The sequence below is a fragment of the Cryptomeria japonica genome, chromosome 3 (genome assembly GCF_030272615.1).
Source record: "Cryptomeria japonica chromosome 3, Sugi_1.0, whole genome shotgun sequence".
In the NCBI taxonomy this organism is placed as follows: domain Eukaryota; kingdom Viridiplantae; phylum Streptophyta; class Pinopsida; order Cupressales; family Cupressaceae; genus Cryptomeria; species Cryptomeria japonica.
Window position 1 is genome coordinate 504,645,338 of NC_081407.1, and position 14,630 is coordinate 504,659,967.

The 14,630-nt window shown below is 34.5% G+C and overlaps 1 protein-coding gene across 2 annotated transcripts in view; it reads left to right on the forward strand.

Annotated features, from left to right (window-relative positions):
• Positions 1–14,630, forward strand: part of LOC131044787 (protein PSK SIMULATOR 1) — a 163,180-nt gene that overhangs the window by 75,739 nt on the left and 72,811 nt on the right. For both annotated transcript variants that reach the window (XM_057978229.2, XM_057978224.2), the window contains one exon: positions 13,429–13,522. In XM_057978229.2, coding sequence (XP_057834212.1) covers positions 13,429–13,522 — 94 coding nt within the window. The remainder of the gene's footprint in view (positions 1–13,428; positions 13,523–14,630) is intronic.

Here is a 14,630-nt window from a genome sequence, read left to right on the forward strand (position 1 = left end):
TTGAATATTTAGAGATCATTATCAATAATATGCTATAAGAATTACCACAAGTGCAAAGCATCTCACATTGTATTGACTTGACCCCAAGATCCAATTTACCAAACATTGTACAACATAGAATGAGTCTAGACATGGGTGTTTAACTTAATAGACAAGTAGAAGTGTTGCTAAGAATAGGTTTGATAGAAGAAAGTATGATCCATTTCATAGTGCTTGTAGTAGTTGGACCAAAGAAGGACAACATGGCATATGATCCGTAAATTGTTGGAGAGAAGCTAGATGCTTTTCAAAAATTGACCTTAAGAGTGGTTATTACTAGATCATGATTAAAGGAACAGATGAATAGAAGATTGTGTTAAGGACAAGGATGGCTTTGTTATGATGCTATTTGGATTGAAAAATGCCCAAAGGAATTCAATGAGGTTGATGAACGAAGTTATGAGGCTGTTCCTTGATAAGTTTGTGGTTGTGTATTTAGATCATAGTTTGGGGCTTAACAAGAAAAATGAAGAACCTTTTGCACATGTGAAGCAAGTTTACAACGAGTTGAAGGGAGAATTGTTTATGAGTTAAAGGAAATTTAACTTTATATAGGTGTTGTTATTCTCTATATTTTTCTTATCTCAAGACAAGTTGAGGATGCACCCAAAAAGAGTTGGATGGATAGCATTGTAGTGCTATAAAATTCAAAAGTTTTCATGGGTTGGAGAGTATATTTAAGATCATAAGAGAGATAAGTGATATTTGTGTGCACATAGCTTGTTGTATACATAAAGGTGGGTTTAATTGGATTGATTTTGAGCTGAGAGCTTGGAAGAAAAAGGTGACCAAGGAGCTTGTGTTGGGGCTTCCAAAATTTAACAAGGTATATCAAGATGATTGTGATACCAACATAATCATAATATGTGTAAGTTTAAATGAACAATGAAAGTTAATTGCATTTTTCAATGAGTAATCAAATGATGGTAGAAGGAAGCATTAGGTGTATGACCAAGAGTTCTACACAATTTGTCAAGTTTTGTGGAAGCGGAGGCTTTATTTGTTGTCCAAAGTGTTTGTTCATTAGATGATTTTTTTTTGACTTTGAGATACATCAATATGGAAGAAAAGCTAAACTAGAGGCATTTTAGATGGGTTGAGTACTTGCAAGGTTATAACTTTGTATTGAAGCATAGGTTTGGCAAGTTAAATCAATTTGCATATGCACTCAGTAGAAGGCACGTGTTGGCCATAATGTGCATGGAGGGAATAAGGATTTGAATGTGGTAAATTTTTGTATAGGTGTGTTGTACACCTTGCAATTCTAGTGGTTTATTTGTTATTTATGTTTTAATTATTTGTGAACCCCCTATGAAAAGGGTCTTCGACTATGACATGTGTAAGAGAATCTCTTGTTATGTAAATGTGTAAGAGCATCTATGACAAGGCAAGAGTATAAGCAATGTAAGAGCGTTTATGGTGTGTATAAGAGAATGTAAGAAGGGAGTTACATTGTTAACTTGATTTGTTGACCTACCTATGATGAATGGTATGATGTGCATATAGAGCATCTTTGAATGAAGATAATGGAGCCAAAATGAAATGCCCAAGTTGGTGGGTTGGCTATGACAAAGGTTTATGGGTGTTGGGATTTGAACCCTTCGGTTGGGCACCATTTTTAGGTTGTGGGATTTGCGTATGGTTTGTTTTAGGAGAACATCTCTGTCGTATAGTGTATTTGCAAGCATTGTTATGCTACTAGAATATCTCTAGGATTGTTTTTGTCATAATCTCCTATGAAGGATTGAGCTTGGAGTTGTATTGTAATTGATGGATTTATTGTGAATTCAAACTGTTCAATATTTGGAAGTTAGTTTTTTTCCTGTAACAGTTTTCTTGGGTTTTATGGATCTTTTCTTTCCAACAAATTGTATGATTATGTGTATACTTATCATCTCTTATATTAGTATAGGCAACATTTTTTTTGATAAGTTAATAGCAGCGTAGGGGCTTCACCCATTATATTATGTAAAAGATAATAGTTATTATACCTGCTCATAACAGAGAGCATCCAACACCCATTAACATGTTAGTATCAATAACATTTTTGTAGATGCATGGCACCTTGGATTGGAGATTGAGGCATATGTTGTAGATTAAATCTTGATTATGTGTCCTGTATAGTTCAAGGGGAGAGAACCTCATTATTAAGTTGTACAATAGTGAATTTGGAGGCCTGTTTAGAGTTGATAAGGCCATGTTGGAGTAGAGTTTTTTTAGCCTGTATGGGGAAAGGTGTGCAGTTTGTGGAGAGATGTGGAATGTGCCAAATTGCAAAAGGACTGTATAAATCACTTCCTATGCTAGATAAACAATGGGAGTACTTGTTCATGGACTTTGTCCTTACATTTGTGCAAACGAAAAGAGCTAATGCTTCAATGTTTGTGGCCGTTGACAAGTTTTCAAAAATGGCATAGTTCATTCCTTATGGTCAATCTTGAATTGGTGTTGCGAGTAAAGGTAATGTCTAAGAATTGACTCAATGAAGTCATAGTGATGTGCCAAAGGTGTCAAATTTGTTGTTGAACAAGATAGTGTGGTTGTATGGTTTACCACGAAGCTAATTCACTAGGTTTGTGAAATTTGGTTATTTCAATTAAAAAGCCCTTAAATCGCAATAAAAAAAATGGCTGTACAAATTTTAGCTTTATTTGTTTCTTTGACATTAGAAAGCTTTGTGCTTCAACTAGCTAGTTGCGACATTGAGAATTAAAAACCTTGGATGAAAACCCTTGATTTCGCGAAAACAACTCAAAAAAGACAGAAGAAAACCCTTGCACTTGTCACGCTAGGCACGGGGTGCAAAAAACAAAAAACAAAAACCCTCGAAATTTCAAGCTTCAAACAAAACGATTTCAGAAAACCTCCAATTTTTTTCATAAAATAATTGAAAAAACAAATTTCTAGAAAAAAATTCCAGATCAGAAGAGGCTCGAGTTTTTCATTAAAAAATTCGTCAAATTTTGGAAAACCCTATCGACCCGCTTTGGTACCGTGTTATGGTAAATCGATGTTATATTAAACAATGGAGACGTAGTCTCCTTATATAGAGAGTACAACAAAGGATAGAATAGAAAGTTACAAAATGGAAAGATTCTATCTAATTGATGGAGAAAATAGAAACTACCTAAAGCAACTAAGATGATCATTAAAGAAACATTAGAATATTTAATAAAACCTTCTTACAAATTTTTTAGGCACCAACCCACATGAGATCCCAATCCCGCCTTGAAGATTCGTAGACACCAACTTGCCGGAAACACCGATCCCCACTAGTAAGCACTAACTCAGCAAGAGACGCCAGTCTCTTCTTTTGGGAAGCACCAAATTCCAAATGAGGATTCCATTGGGACAAAGTGCAATTTTGACTTAATTTACCTACTAGGAGTGAAAAGACAACTCTTAAAGGATCTCTTGGTGCTTAGGCACAAAAATATCTTATTATTTCATGCCTTTTGACCATTCATTAACTTTTATCAAATTTTAATAATATTTAATTATATTCTTTGATATTTTAATATATTTTTTTGTATTTTAAATTTATTATTAAATTATATTTCAAAGTGGGGACATTACACGTGTGTCACAAACTATGTTTAATATCTTCTCCAAAGAGCGCAATTTCATAGAGGGAGGTAACTCTTCACACAAAAACCATGTATCACTTCCCAAAGGTTGTCTCTTTATAGCTTTAGGCTTGGGTGCCAAGATGTGGGTCAGACCAATTGTGGAATATCAATTTAAATGAGGGTGCCAAGATATGGGTTGGCCAAGATTAATTTAATGGGTTGGTCATCATAAATTTATATTTAAATTTGTCTTGAATTAATACGTAAATGTTGCAAGATATGGGTTTGCCATAATGGTGTAATAAATAATAATTCAATTCAGTGCTGCCATGATAATGAAGTCTATCATTTTTGATAATTGGAATAAAAAGTTTAGTGGCTTTTGTCGTTTAACGGTTTTCTCTTTCCTTCCTTTGACATCAATGGACACAGTCTTTCCAACAATCTTCCCCATTATTTGATGTCAAACTTGCAATCAAACCATCTGTGAATGTAGGATGAACAAAAAATGCTATATTTTTCTCTATTGGTCCCCCTTTAACATCAATGGCAAAGAGATTTCTAGTACTATCACAAAGAGAACTCCCCCTGTCTGTAATACTTCCTCTTCCGATCAATTCCATCATTTTTCTTATTCCATAACTCTCCCCCTTTCTGAAATCAATTGTAACAGGGTGCTCATTAGCTTCATATATGAGCTGATCTATTTTTGAATGGTCTTCTCCATGGAACTGAAAGAGAATAAAATGATTAGCTCCCCCTAAATTTGTGCTTCTCAAATTTTTGCATGAAATGCATTTTGCACAATCATAGATTATACTTCTTCTCATTATCTTGCTTGTGTTTCTTATCCTTACTTTTGTAAACTTTCCGTTTTGTTTGTTCATGGTATTCTCCATCATGTTCTATCTAGGTGGTTTCACAAAACCATTTCACAAAACTGGGTTATATGTCCATAATTGTTGCATTTATACATATGTTGTTATTCATAAGAGGAGCAAAAGAGTTGGAGTTCTTTTTGTGATTCCAATACTTCTGTTTTTGTTCCATGCTCCATAATCTTTTGTTCCATGCTCCATAATCCTTTGCTTTATGCCTAAAGTTTTTTCGGGGACGAATTCTACAATCTATTGACTTATGACCAAATTGATTGCACAAAAAGCAATTACCAAAGAAGAAATGAGAGAACTTGGGCATATGAATTTTCCTTGATGAAAAGGGCTTGCTGACCATGTCATTTTATCTTTTGAAGGTATGCTTGGCTTATGTTTCTTCTTTTCGCTGATTTCATCTTTGATGGGACTTTTAAGGACATCAACATACTTCTTTTCTTGATTTGATTTCTTCGATGATTTAGAACTTTTAGCCAATAGCATTCTTATCCAACAAGGGGGGCTTTTGTGATTTAATTATGTCCGAAATTTCCAAACCCTTCTCGTTGTTCAAGTCTCTGTTTTGTTGAGGCATTGTCCTCTCCAATTCCTCTCTTAGGGAAACAATCTCAAATTCTAGTTTTTAGCAAATTTTCCACTTTTGTCTTTAGTTGGTTTCTCATCTCCTCTTCAACCCTCTTGTTTCTTCTATTTGAATTTTTAGATCTGCAATCAATTTTTCTGATTCCTCAAGACTTTGTTAATTTTTCTTTGACTTTATTGTCCACTTAAAATTTTTTCTTAAGTTTCTCGATCTCTCTGTAGGCATGATGGAGTTCTTTCTTAAGGTCCACTTCCCCTTCATTTTCACTATGCACTTGAAATCTTTTTCTTTTTTCTTTTCGTCTCTATCTTTCTTTGCGTCCAATGCCGTGAAGAGTATTTCTTCTCTATTACTATGTGAAATTTCTTCGTTGCTTTCCTCCGATTAGCTATTATCTTTTCTTGAATACAGATTCTTTTTGTACTTAGGAAAATCCTCCTTTTGATATTGACCTTGTTTGTACCCCTCTTTTTTTGACAGCTTCTTTCCTTTTTCTAAAGTTCCTTGCTGCTTTCACTCTTACCCAACACACTCTTAGAAGCAAAATGATCTATTCTACCACAATTAAAGCATTTGAATGGTAGTTTACCTTGATATTTCCCAAATCCTCTCTTTTGCTTTCACATGAAGTGAGCATCTTCTTAATTTGTTTCATTGCTTGAGCTATCACACTCGTATATTATTCTTTTCCTTCCTCAACACTTTGAAGGCTTCCGCCCTTTTTGATGTGTTGTCTTCAATCCTCATTTCATAGGCAGTAAAAATCCCATGCAACTCTACCTTTGTTAATTCGTTTAGATCTCTCATTTCTTCAATCATTGAAACTTTGGAGTCAAATCTGAAAGGTAAGGACTTTAATACCTTTTATACAATTACGACTTCTTCAACCTTTTCACCGAGACCTCTTATTGTGTTCACGATCTCATGAACACGAAGCAAATAGGAGGCTATGTTCTTTTTCTCCTTCATCTTAAGGCTTCCGAATTGCCTTTGATGTGTTTGAAGCTTTGCCTTCTTCACTTTATCATCTCCTTCGTAGATATTTTTCAACTTATCTCGCATGTCCTTAGCCGATTTGCAATGCATAAGTTATCCAAATTTCGATTTGGGTGCACGAAATTGCTTTCTTGGCTTTCACATTGTTTCCATTTTCTCTCTTCCCTGCTTGATTCGTTGGGGGAGTTGTAGGGGCTATGCAACCATTTACAACATTTACAATGGATTGCCAAATATCATACCCTAGGGCATTCAATAGGTTTCCTTCCTTATGCTCCAAAAGTCATAATTTGTTCCATCAAACAATGATGCCCTGTTTGATGAGAATCCATATCCTTCTTGCTCGACCATATGTTCTCTTTTTAAGATCTTCCTTTAAGTGGTGAGGCTATAGAACCTGCTTTGATACCAATTGAAGAGCACTCAATTATACTCAAAGGTGGGGGGGGGGGTGTGAATCATTATAACGACAAACTTTAATGTTTTCAAAACTTAATTAACTGCAACAATAATACTTTAAAACTTAATGATCCACAACAATAACACACATGCAAGATCTAGCTATAAGGAAGATGAACACATGGTTTATGTAGAATCTCTTTTGGGTGAAAACCGTGACAAAATATTGCTTGTATAAAACCTTCTTATAAATTTCATAGGCACCAACCAATAGGAGACACACATCCCCTCTTATAGATTCGTAGGCACAAACCTACTTGAAACACCAATGCCCACCATTGAGCACCAACTTAGCAACAACTTAGCAAGAGACTCCAATCTCTTCTTTTGGGAAGCACCAACTTCCAAATAACTAAGTTCCACCCTCTAGATGTTACTTTTTCAATGGATAATGGACATTTGATTTGCTTTCATGAACTCTTCTTGCTCTTTACAAATTTGATGCAATCACATCCATATATTTTCTTTGTTAACTTTGCATATAGAGAATTAGGGAGGAATGTTTTCATTGGTTAGAATCCAATCCATTGAGACGATCCATGTATATAAAAAATAATTAGGGTGCACAAATTATAATGGAACACTCTGAGGATGCAAAGTATTGTAGCATATCAATGATAACCATAGTTCCATAGAGTTTCCTAGCGGGCGATGGGTTTCAGTGACTAGGGGTCCAAGGGCCTAAATTTGAGGATTGTGAGGGGACAATGGGGGAACAACAATGGATCAGTGGTGGGGGGCAGTGCTGATATAAAAATAGAGGCAAATTGAAATCCTCAAGGCAAAATTTGCAATATAACATCTCTGTGAGTGCCTCATGAAAGGCCAACTAGTTCTCATGAATTTAAAGGTTGGAATCAGTATGTAATGGCATGTACCATAAAGCAATCGACTTGGCAGCATCCTTGACATGGGTGGTAGAAGTGGTGGTGCTATGGGGGACGTTTCCCCCAAGTCCTTAAGTCTCAGAAATGTCCCCTTATAGGGGGGACAAGTTTTTTTGGGGGGGACGCGTCCCCGCAGAACATTGATAATAACTTTAGATTTTCCTTATACAAAGAGCTAGGTAATTTTGAGATTGAAAGAAGAACATCAAAACATAAAGTGCAAGCCTTGGTAGAGTTGTTTATATGGACCTCAATTTATTCTTTGAGCGCGATAAACAACTGGTCATCAAAATTTTGAATATTGGCTGCATTTCCTCCTTGTCTTGGATTAAAGAAATCGTCCATAAGAAATGTGTTCAAAGAATCCAACACGAGAAAGATATCATGAAAGTGGATGTTGTTCTGAGATCTCCTACAAAAGGCATTGCATTTTTTGGTGACAAAACCTTACGTTTCAAATTTGTAATCAACTTTATTGTATTTCTTTATGATATAATCCACATTGACAAAATCACAAGAATTGTTAGTCATAAGTCCATTGGAAATCTTTTTAGGTTTTTATAAATCATAATCCTACTTATGAATTTTCATTACTGTTTCATTTTGTTATGGAAGTCTGTTAAATTTAAGTCCAATTTTAGTATTATTATTATAGTTTTCTAGATTGTCATGGCAGGTTGTGCATAATAGAGAAATGTTATGATCTTTTTCTCTCTCTCTCTATATATTCCTTTGTTTATTTAATTCATTGTGGAGAATTTATAACAATCCTCCATTGATGTGAAAATTCTAGACTTTTGTTCAAAGAGTGAAGACATTAAGGTCAAAACAGAAAAGGAAAGGTAAAGTCCTAGTGTTTTGTGCTCAACACACCTAACTATACTTAGACTTACTTAGGAAAGATATTCTAATTTCTAGTTCCTAGAATATTTAGATTATTGCAAGTTTGTTTCTCTATAGAGGTAAGTTGAAGGTTATCTAAAGGTGATTTTCAAGGTCACAACCAAGCCATTATATCAAATTTGTATATGAAATACCTTAGGGGGAGATAGAAGCATTTTACTCTACTTCACTTTTTACTTCTATATTGTTCATGTTATGTACTCCATGGGTTTTGACTTGAGGACCTAGCCTGAACAAAATTGAGCTTTCTCTATAAAATTGAAGCTCATTTAAAACTTTGTTTGGTTGTTTTCTACCTCTATGAAACTTAATGTTTCTACGTACCTTTTCTTATTTTTCCTTGAATTAACTTTAATTGTGTGCCAATCTAAGTAAATTGTGGTCTCCCTAGTCAACATGCAAGATCATGTTGTCATGGTCTATGTGCTTCAACTAATGCATTTGTAGTTGATGATGATTGTCACAAGTTCAATATGAAGCAAATGGTGATGTAAGAGAAAATATCAAAGGTAACAGAGGAGCAAGGAATGATGGATACACATAACACATTACAATCCATATTGTTTCAGGTGCATGTATGGATGATTAAATGTGCGCTAATTCACCATGGCATTAATCACTGGTGACATCCTAATTCACAACCTGGAGCCATGGAAAACGACTAGGTTGGACTCTATATGGGTGGAGATGGGCCCTTTGATATTTACAAAATTGATGTAACTACATCTCAAACTGCTAGTCAATTGTCAATGTGCTTAAGGTGGGCTCTTCTTGCATCTATCTATGCTATTTAAGTCCCTTTGATCGACATGCTCAAGAAAGGGAACAGTAGCAAAGCCAGAGCCTGTAGCAGACCCCTGATTGACCCATTATCCCTTTTCACGTCCTAATATTCTGTGGGTTGAACAACTATCATAGAATGTTAATCTCTTGGCTGGACAAAAAGAGTGGAATGGTATGTTGAATCTGGTGCCTAATCTAAATTGTGATTCCCTTTGGAATAAAGTGAAACTCATTGTCTCTAGTATTGGGTTCCCCTCTGCCAAATTGCACACTAAACGTTGAAACTGTTCAGCTCCTAAAGGGGGGACTCTTTAGGGCTGACCAGTTTTTGCTGTAGTCTCTCCTCCATTGTCTACCGCTTGCTTTGGTAGTTATGGCTCATATCTAGATGAACAAAGGGATTTAATTGAATCCGTTTCTTCTGGTGTAGAATGGGCCACATGCCCATCATGGATTAAGATGATGAAGTTTTATGAAATCGTATCACCGCACCTATATGTCACATGGCTCCCGACTCTATTTAACTCAAGATTGATTTCTATAACTCACCTATAGTTTCTTATGGCGATCTCGATCGCTGAATATCAATCTTGCTCATAGAATAGTAGGACTTGGAATTTAGGAGCTTGAAATTGGAATAAATAAAGGTTTACTCCACTAACCTAAGTCATGAGAACCTAAGCCAATATGGTTGGGAAGGATGGCTAAGTTAGCTGTTGTATGGATATAATCAAGAATATTGATTAGCTGTTGTATGGATATAATCAAGAATATTGATTAGCTGTTTTATGCATTCAATCAAGAATATTGATGTTAACAATTATGATGTTATAATATTAATAAGTTTACTAAATCATTCGTGTTTCTTAATAGAATCAAACACATATCCAAAATTGTTGATAATATGTGTGCAAGAAAATTAACATGGGATTTGATGAGCGGAGGGTGGAGTACATGCTTGGCAGATGTTAGCGACATTAACCCTTTCGTTTTCTATTATTACCCTTGTTTCGTTAAGTCCAATTGCATGTAGGGGCAATTACTATTAGTGGCATTTACCATAGAGGACTAGAAGTTTGAATGTGTATTTGGGTTGTATACTTGATTAGTAAGGAATGCATAATGATACACAATACATATATGATTTATAGGGAACTTATAATGATCAATAATACACGAGTAGTGAGGAGTTATGATGGTTAGTAAAGAGTTTAAAATTGGGAAACACCTTATTATAATTTAAAGTATCAAATTAATAGTTTCCTACACAACGATTATAATGAGGTGCACTATGAATGAATTCATACGTTGGCTTCCAAGTGGTGCTACCTAGGTGTTAATGGGAACTGTCTCATGCCAAACCCTCACAAAATTATTTATTTTGATACCTTGTCAACATGGTGAAAATTATACTTGAAGAATTTTTTTGGTTATGCTTTTCCCTAGTTAAAACAAGACCTAATGAATTGAACCAATAAAATTGTTTGGAATATATGGAACAGTGCGACTTCCTGAAAATCTACAAACCAAGATTACTATTCAATTGAAGAATGAAATATAATGATGCATGATTGTTTCATATGTTTTCCCTGAAACAATGTGAAGTTGGTCTATTGGTTGAATAATGTAGTGATAATGTGCTTATTGTTAGCGAAATTGACATCTAGATTTATTACTTAAAGTTGTTTGAGCTTTTGTTTAAAAGGGTAATAAAAAATATAAAGGTCATTATGAACCTCTACTTAAAAGTGGAATAATAATAAATATTTTTAAAGATTTTAAAGAGAGGAATAAATGTATTTATGAAATAATAGTAAATGACATCCATTGTGAAATGGCGTCATGGTTTGGAAACCAATATTTAAAAGGTTATATAAGGATGCATGTGAGACTTGGAAAAGGCATGGAGTTAACTCATTGAAGATGGTTTGGTGGGTTATGGGCATAGGAGAGGGCATACATAGTTCAGACCAAGGATGTAAAAATCGTAAAAAAATCAGGCAAATCGCAATTTATCGCGATTCATTTGCCCAAACGATTAAATCTTAAAATAAATCGCGTCCGATTTATTCCCAAAAAATCCCGATTCAAAATTGATAAAAATCGCGATTTAAACACAAAAAATCAACATTAAAAAATGCATCAAACATAAAGTCACGAACTCTAAAATGTCGTGCGAAATGAAAGCAAAAAGCTTTTTTTTTTGGCTGGAACACGCTCTACCTGCGACTTCCGACGCCCGACGCCCAACACTTCCAGGTTTTGTTATCAACAGGGTTTTTGACCAATATGCATTCCTTTAGTAAGGTTGCAGTCGTGGGCACTTGTGGCCAAACATTCTAGTCAAGGGTGTAAAGAAACTAGACAATTCCCACACTAATCCATTAGAAAAGCAATGCAATAAGTTATAAAACTACAAAATATTTAATAGAAAAACAAAGCATATACAATATATGCCCTGGGAAATCCCTTTTAGGAAAGAGCACTCAATTTATATTTAATACTTACATTTAATATTTGACCAATTATATATATTTTTAGAATATTTTAAGAAATTATATATTTTCAAATGTTCAATAATTTTGCCGATTTATTGCCGATTTTTTCCCGATTTTTTCTCGATTCCCGATTTTAAAAAAAATTTCGGCCAAAAGATTTATTGCCGATTAAGATATTTACATCTTTGGTTCAGACACTTCGATGGTTTTGGCCAAGGTTGTGGTGCACAGGCATATGCGTTTTTACATAGGTACCTGCAGAACATCACATCACTATGAGGGCCGAGATCAGTGAAATCTTCCTAGGGTGAGATTGGCCTTTCCAAGAGATTTGAGTAAGATAACTATTGAACTTATTGGTATTAAAAGATAATTCAAAATTATATATAAATGAGTTGGAGTTAAATCATTTTCAATTCTCTAAGTATGTTATTTATCACATCACTATGAGGGCCGAGATCAGTGAAATCTTCCTAGGGTGAGATTGGCCTTTCCAAGAGATTTGAGTAAGATAACTATTGAACTTATTGGTATTAAAAGATAATTCAAAATTATATATAAATGAGTTGGAGTTAAATCATTTTCAATTCTCTAAATATGTTATTTGTTCCATAATGATAATATTCATATTGCCGGATGCAAATTTATATATATTAATGATGGTAATCTTAATGTGCTAAAATCCTAAACTGGTTAGTAGTGACAAACGAGCATTTTATTCATTTCTTATCAATTATCAGTATGCTTTATAATCTTTATACTCAGATAATAACATAAGCAAATCTGCTGTCATATCAGATTAACTCTGATATATTAGACATAAGCAATTTTATACTTTGGAATCTGGATAAATTACTATTAAATAATATAAGAAAAAAAATGCTTTCTTCATATATTATAGCTGTGGGTTCAATAGTGACCCACATCTGAAATCAAATTACAATAGGTCTAAAATCTGATATAGCTATGCTAAGATGTACTATTGAATGGTAATACCAAATTAAGAAAAGTACATACAAAAAGCTGCCAAAAGAGAGGGCTTATAGTTATAAATGAAAAAAGGCTGGGGACTGTACCAGCACCATCAGCTCTATCCACTATCATCACACTTGTGTTTGTAAACTCTTTTTGAACTGCTCAAACAACACCGCTGTTGAAAAGATAAGGGAGTGTAAACAAGCTTGAAACCTGAAGATTACCATTTCTCAGTATCAACCTCAGGGTGTTGACATAAAGAGCTAAATCTAGGTGGAAAGTCTCAATATCTTCCAAATGATTGACATATGGATCCTTCGCTTCCTCCACGCTTACACCATATAAAACTGAATGTTTCATCCTATGACCAAACAGCTGGGGCTCATCATGCATGTTATCATCTACATGATACTATAAAGATGAAGGAGAAAATGGGTGGAGGATACACTCACAAATGACCAGATATGCATGTTGATGAAGGTTGTGCTTTTTGGTAGTGGATGACTTGGCATATCACTCCATATATAGAAAGCATTTTAAGGTACTGACTGAGTTTTGGCTAAGAATTTGGATCACTTACATGTGTCCAATTTTCACCTGTGCTTTAAATATACAACTTTGTTTGGTTTTTTCGTAATAATCTGTGCACCAAACATATGGTGATGTCCAGAGTCTGTGTGGTGTTGAATAGGCTGTGTTGTATGCTATATGCTGGAAGTGTTTCAACATTATAACTAAGCAAACTAAGCTGTTATTGTTCTTTTTATAGATTGTAATTGTGCACAAAAATATACTTGAGATGTACCCTGAGTTTATTATTGACAAACTCCTTCTGGCATGCAGGAATTGTACCATGAATTACATGCCTTGGATAGATTTGAACAGGACTATCGACGCAAGCTACATGAGGATGAATCATTAAATTCATCTCAGAGAGGTGTGAATATGATTTGTGATTATATATGCACAAAAGCTTTTGCTCTATTGCCATGTCTTTTTGGTATTAACATTGTTGTAGTGTGCCAATTGAAATGTTTCCATATTGACACAGCATTCATTAGATGAAATAAGCCTAAAGGTTCAGTCATTTGGGAGTGCCGAATGCTTGTGTATTATCAATTGTGAATTGGCTTCAGTCTTTTGCTCTAATTTCAATTATACATGAGAAACTTTTTGGATCAAACAATACCTTTTATTTTTCTATATTCAGTGTTGGGGCTTGTTTTGAGTTTATGAATTTAATTTAGGGAAAATACAAGGCAGCGTAAATTCTAGTTGCGTGTTGTTGCTTGCAGTCTGCTGCATTGGAGTCTTGTAAGTAGTAGTTTCTGTAAACAAAAAAGCTTTAGCAGTTGTCAGACATAATTATATGGGTGAAATGCCCTTGCTGTATTTAGAAGTATTATGTCTTACAACAGAAGACTAATTTATGATTATTTTATAGCTGTGATCAAGCCCTATATAATATAAATGTTGTGATACATTGACTCTTTTTAAGTAAACTGTGCTTGTTTATTCTAGTGATCAGTATTGCGTTATCGGACAGGTTGTTATCTTGATTTTTGATTCCTTTCTTGGCTACGTCTTTTAGACATTCATTTTTGTTTGATGTGGAAAATCATCCTTTTTAAGGTAATCTTAAGCAAGCTACTTGACTTTCATATAGCCTCTACCATTGAGTATTCCATACACACCATCTTATTTGCAATATTTTTTCAAATTTCAACACACACTTTATCATGTCTCTTTGAGTTTGAAAGTCCTTTTTCTTTCACCACTTGAGTTCATCACATTCAACATCATTTGTGCTTAATATAGAGTAATCCATTTTACTAAATTCTATTTGGGGAAATGCATCTTAAGGCTTGTACCTGACCAAAGGAGTGTACCAAATCGCTTAAAGTGTTTCAAAAGGTGGTCCTTAGTTTAGAGATGCATGCCTGACCATTGAAGCACAACACAAATGTTAAGTTGCAAAAATGGTGCATATCCAAGACTAATGTGTGCACTGGTGCATGGAGACCTAAAGCATAGACCACCAAATC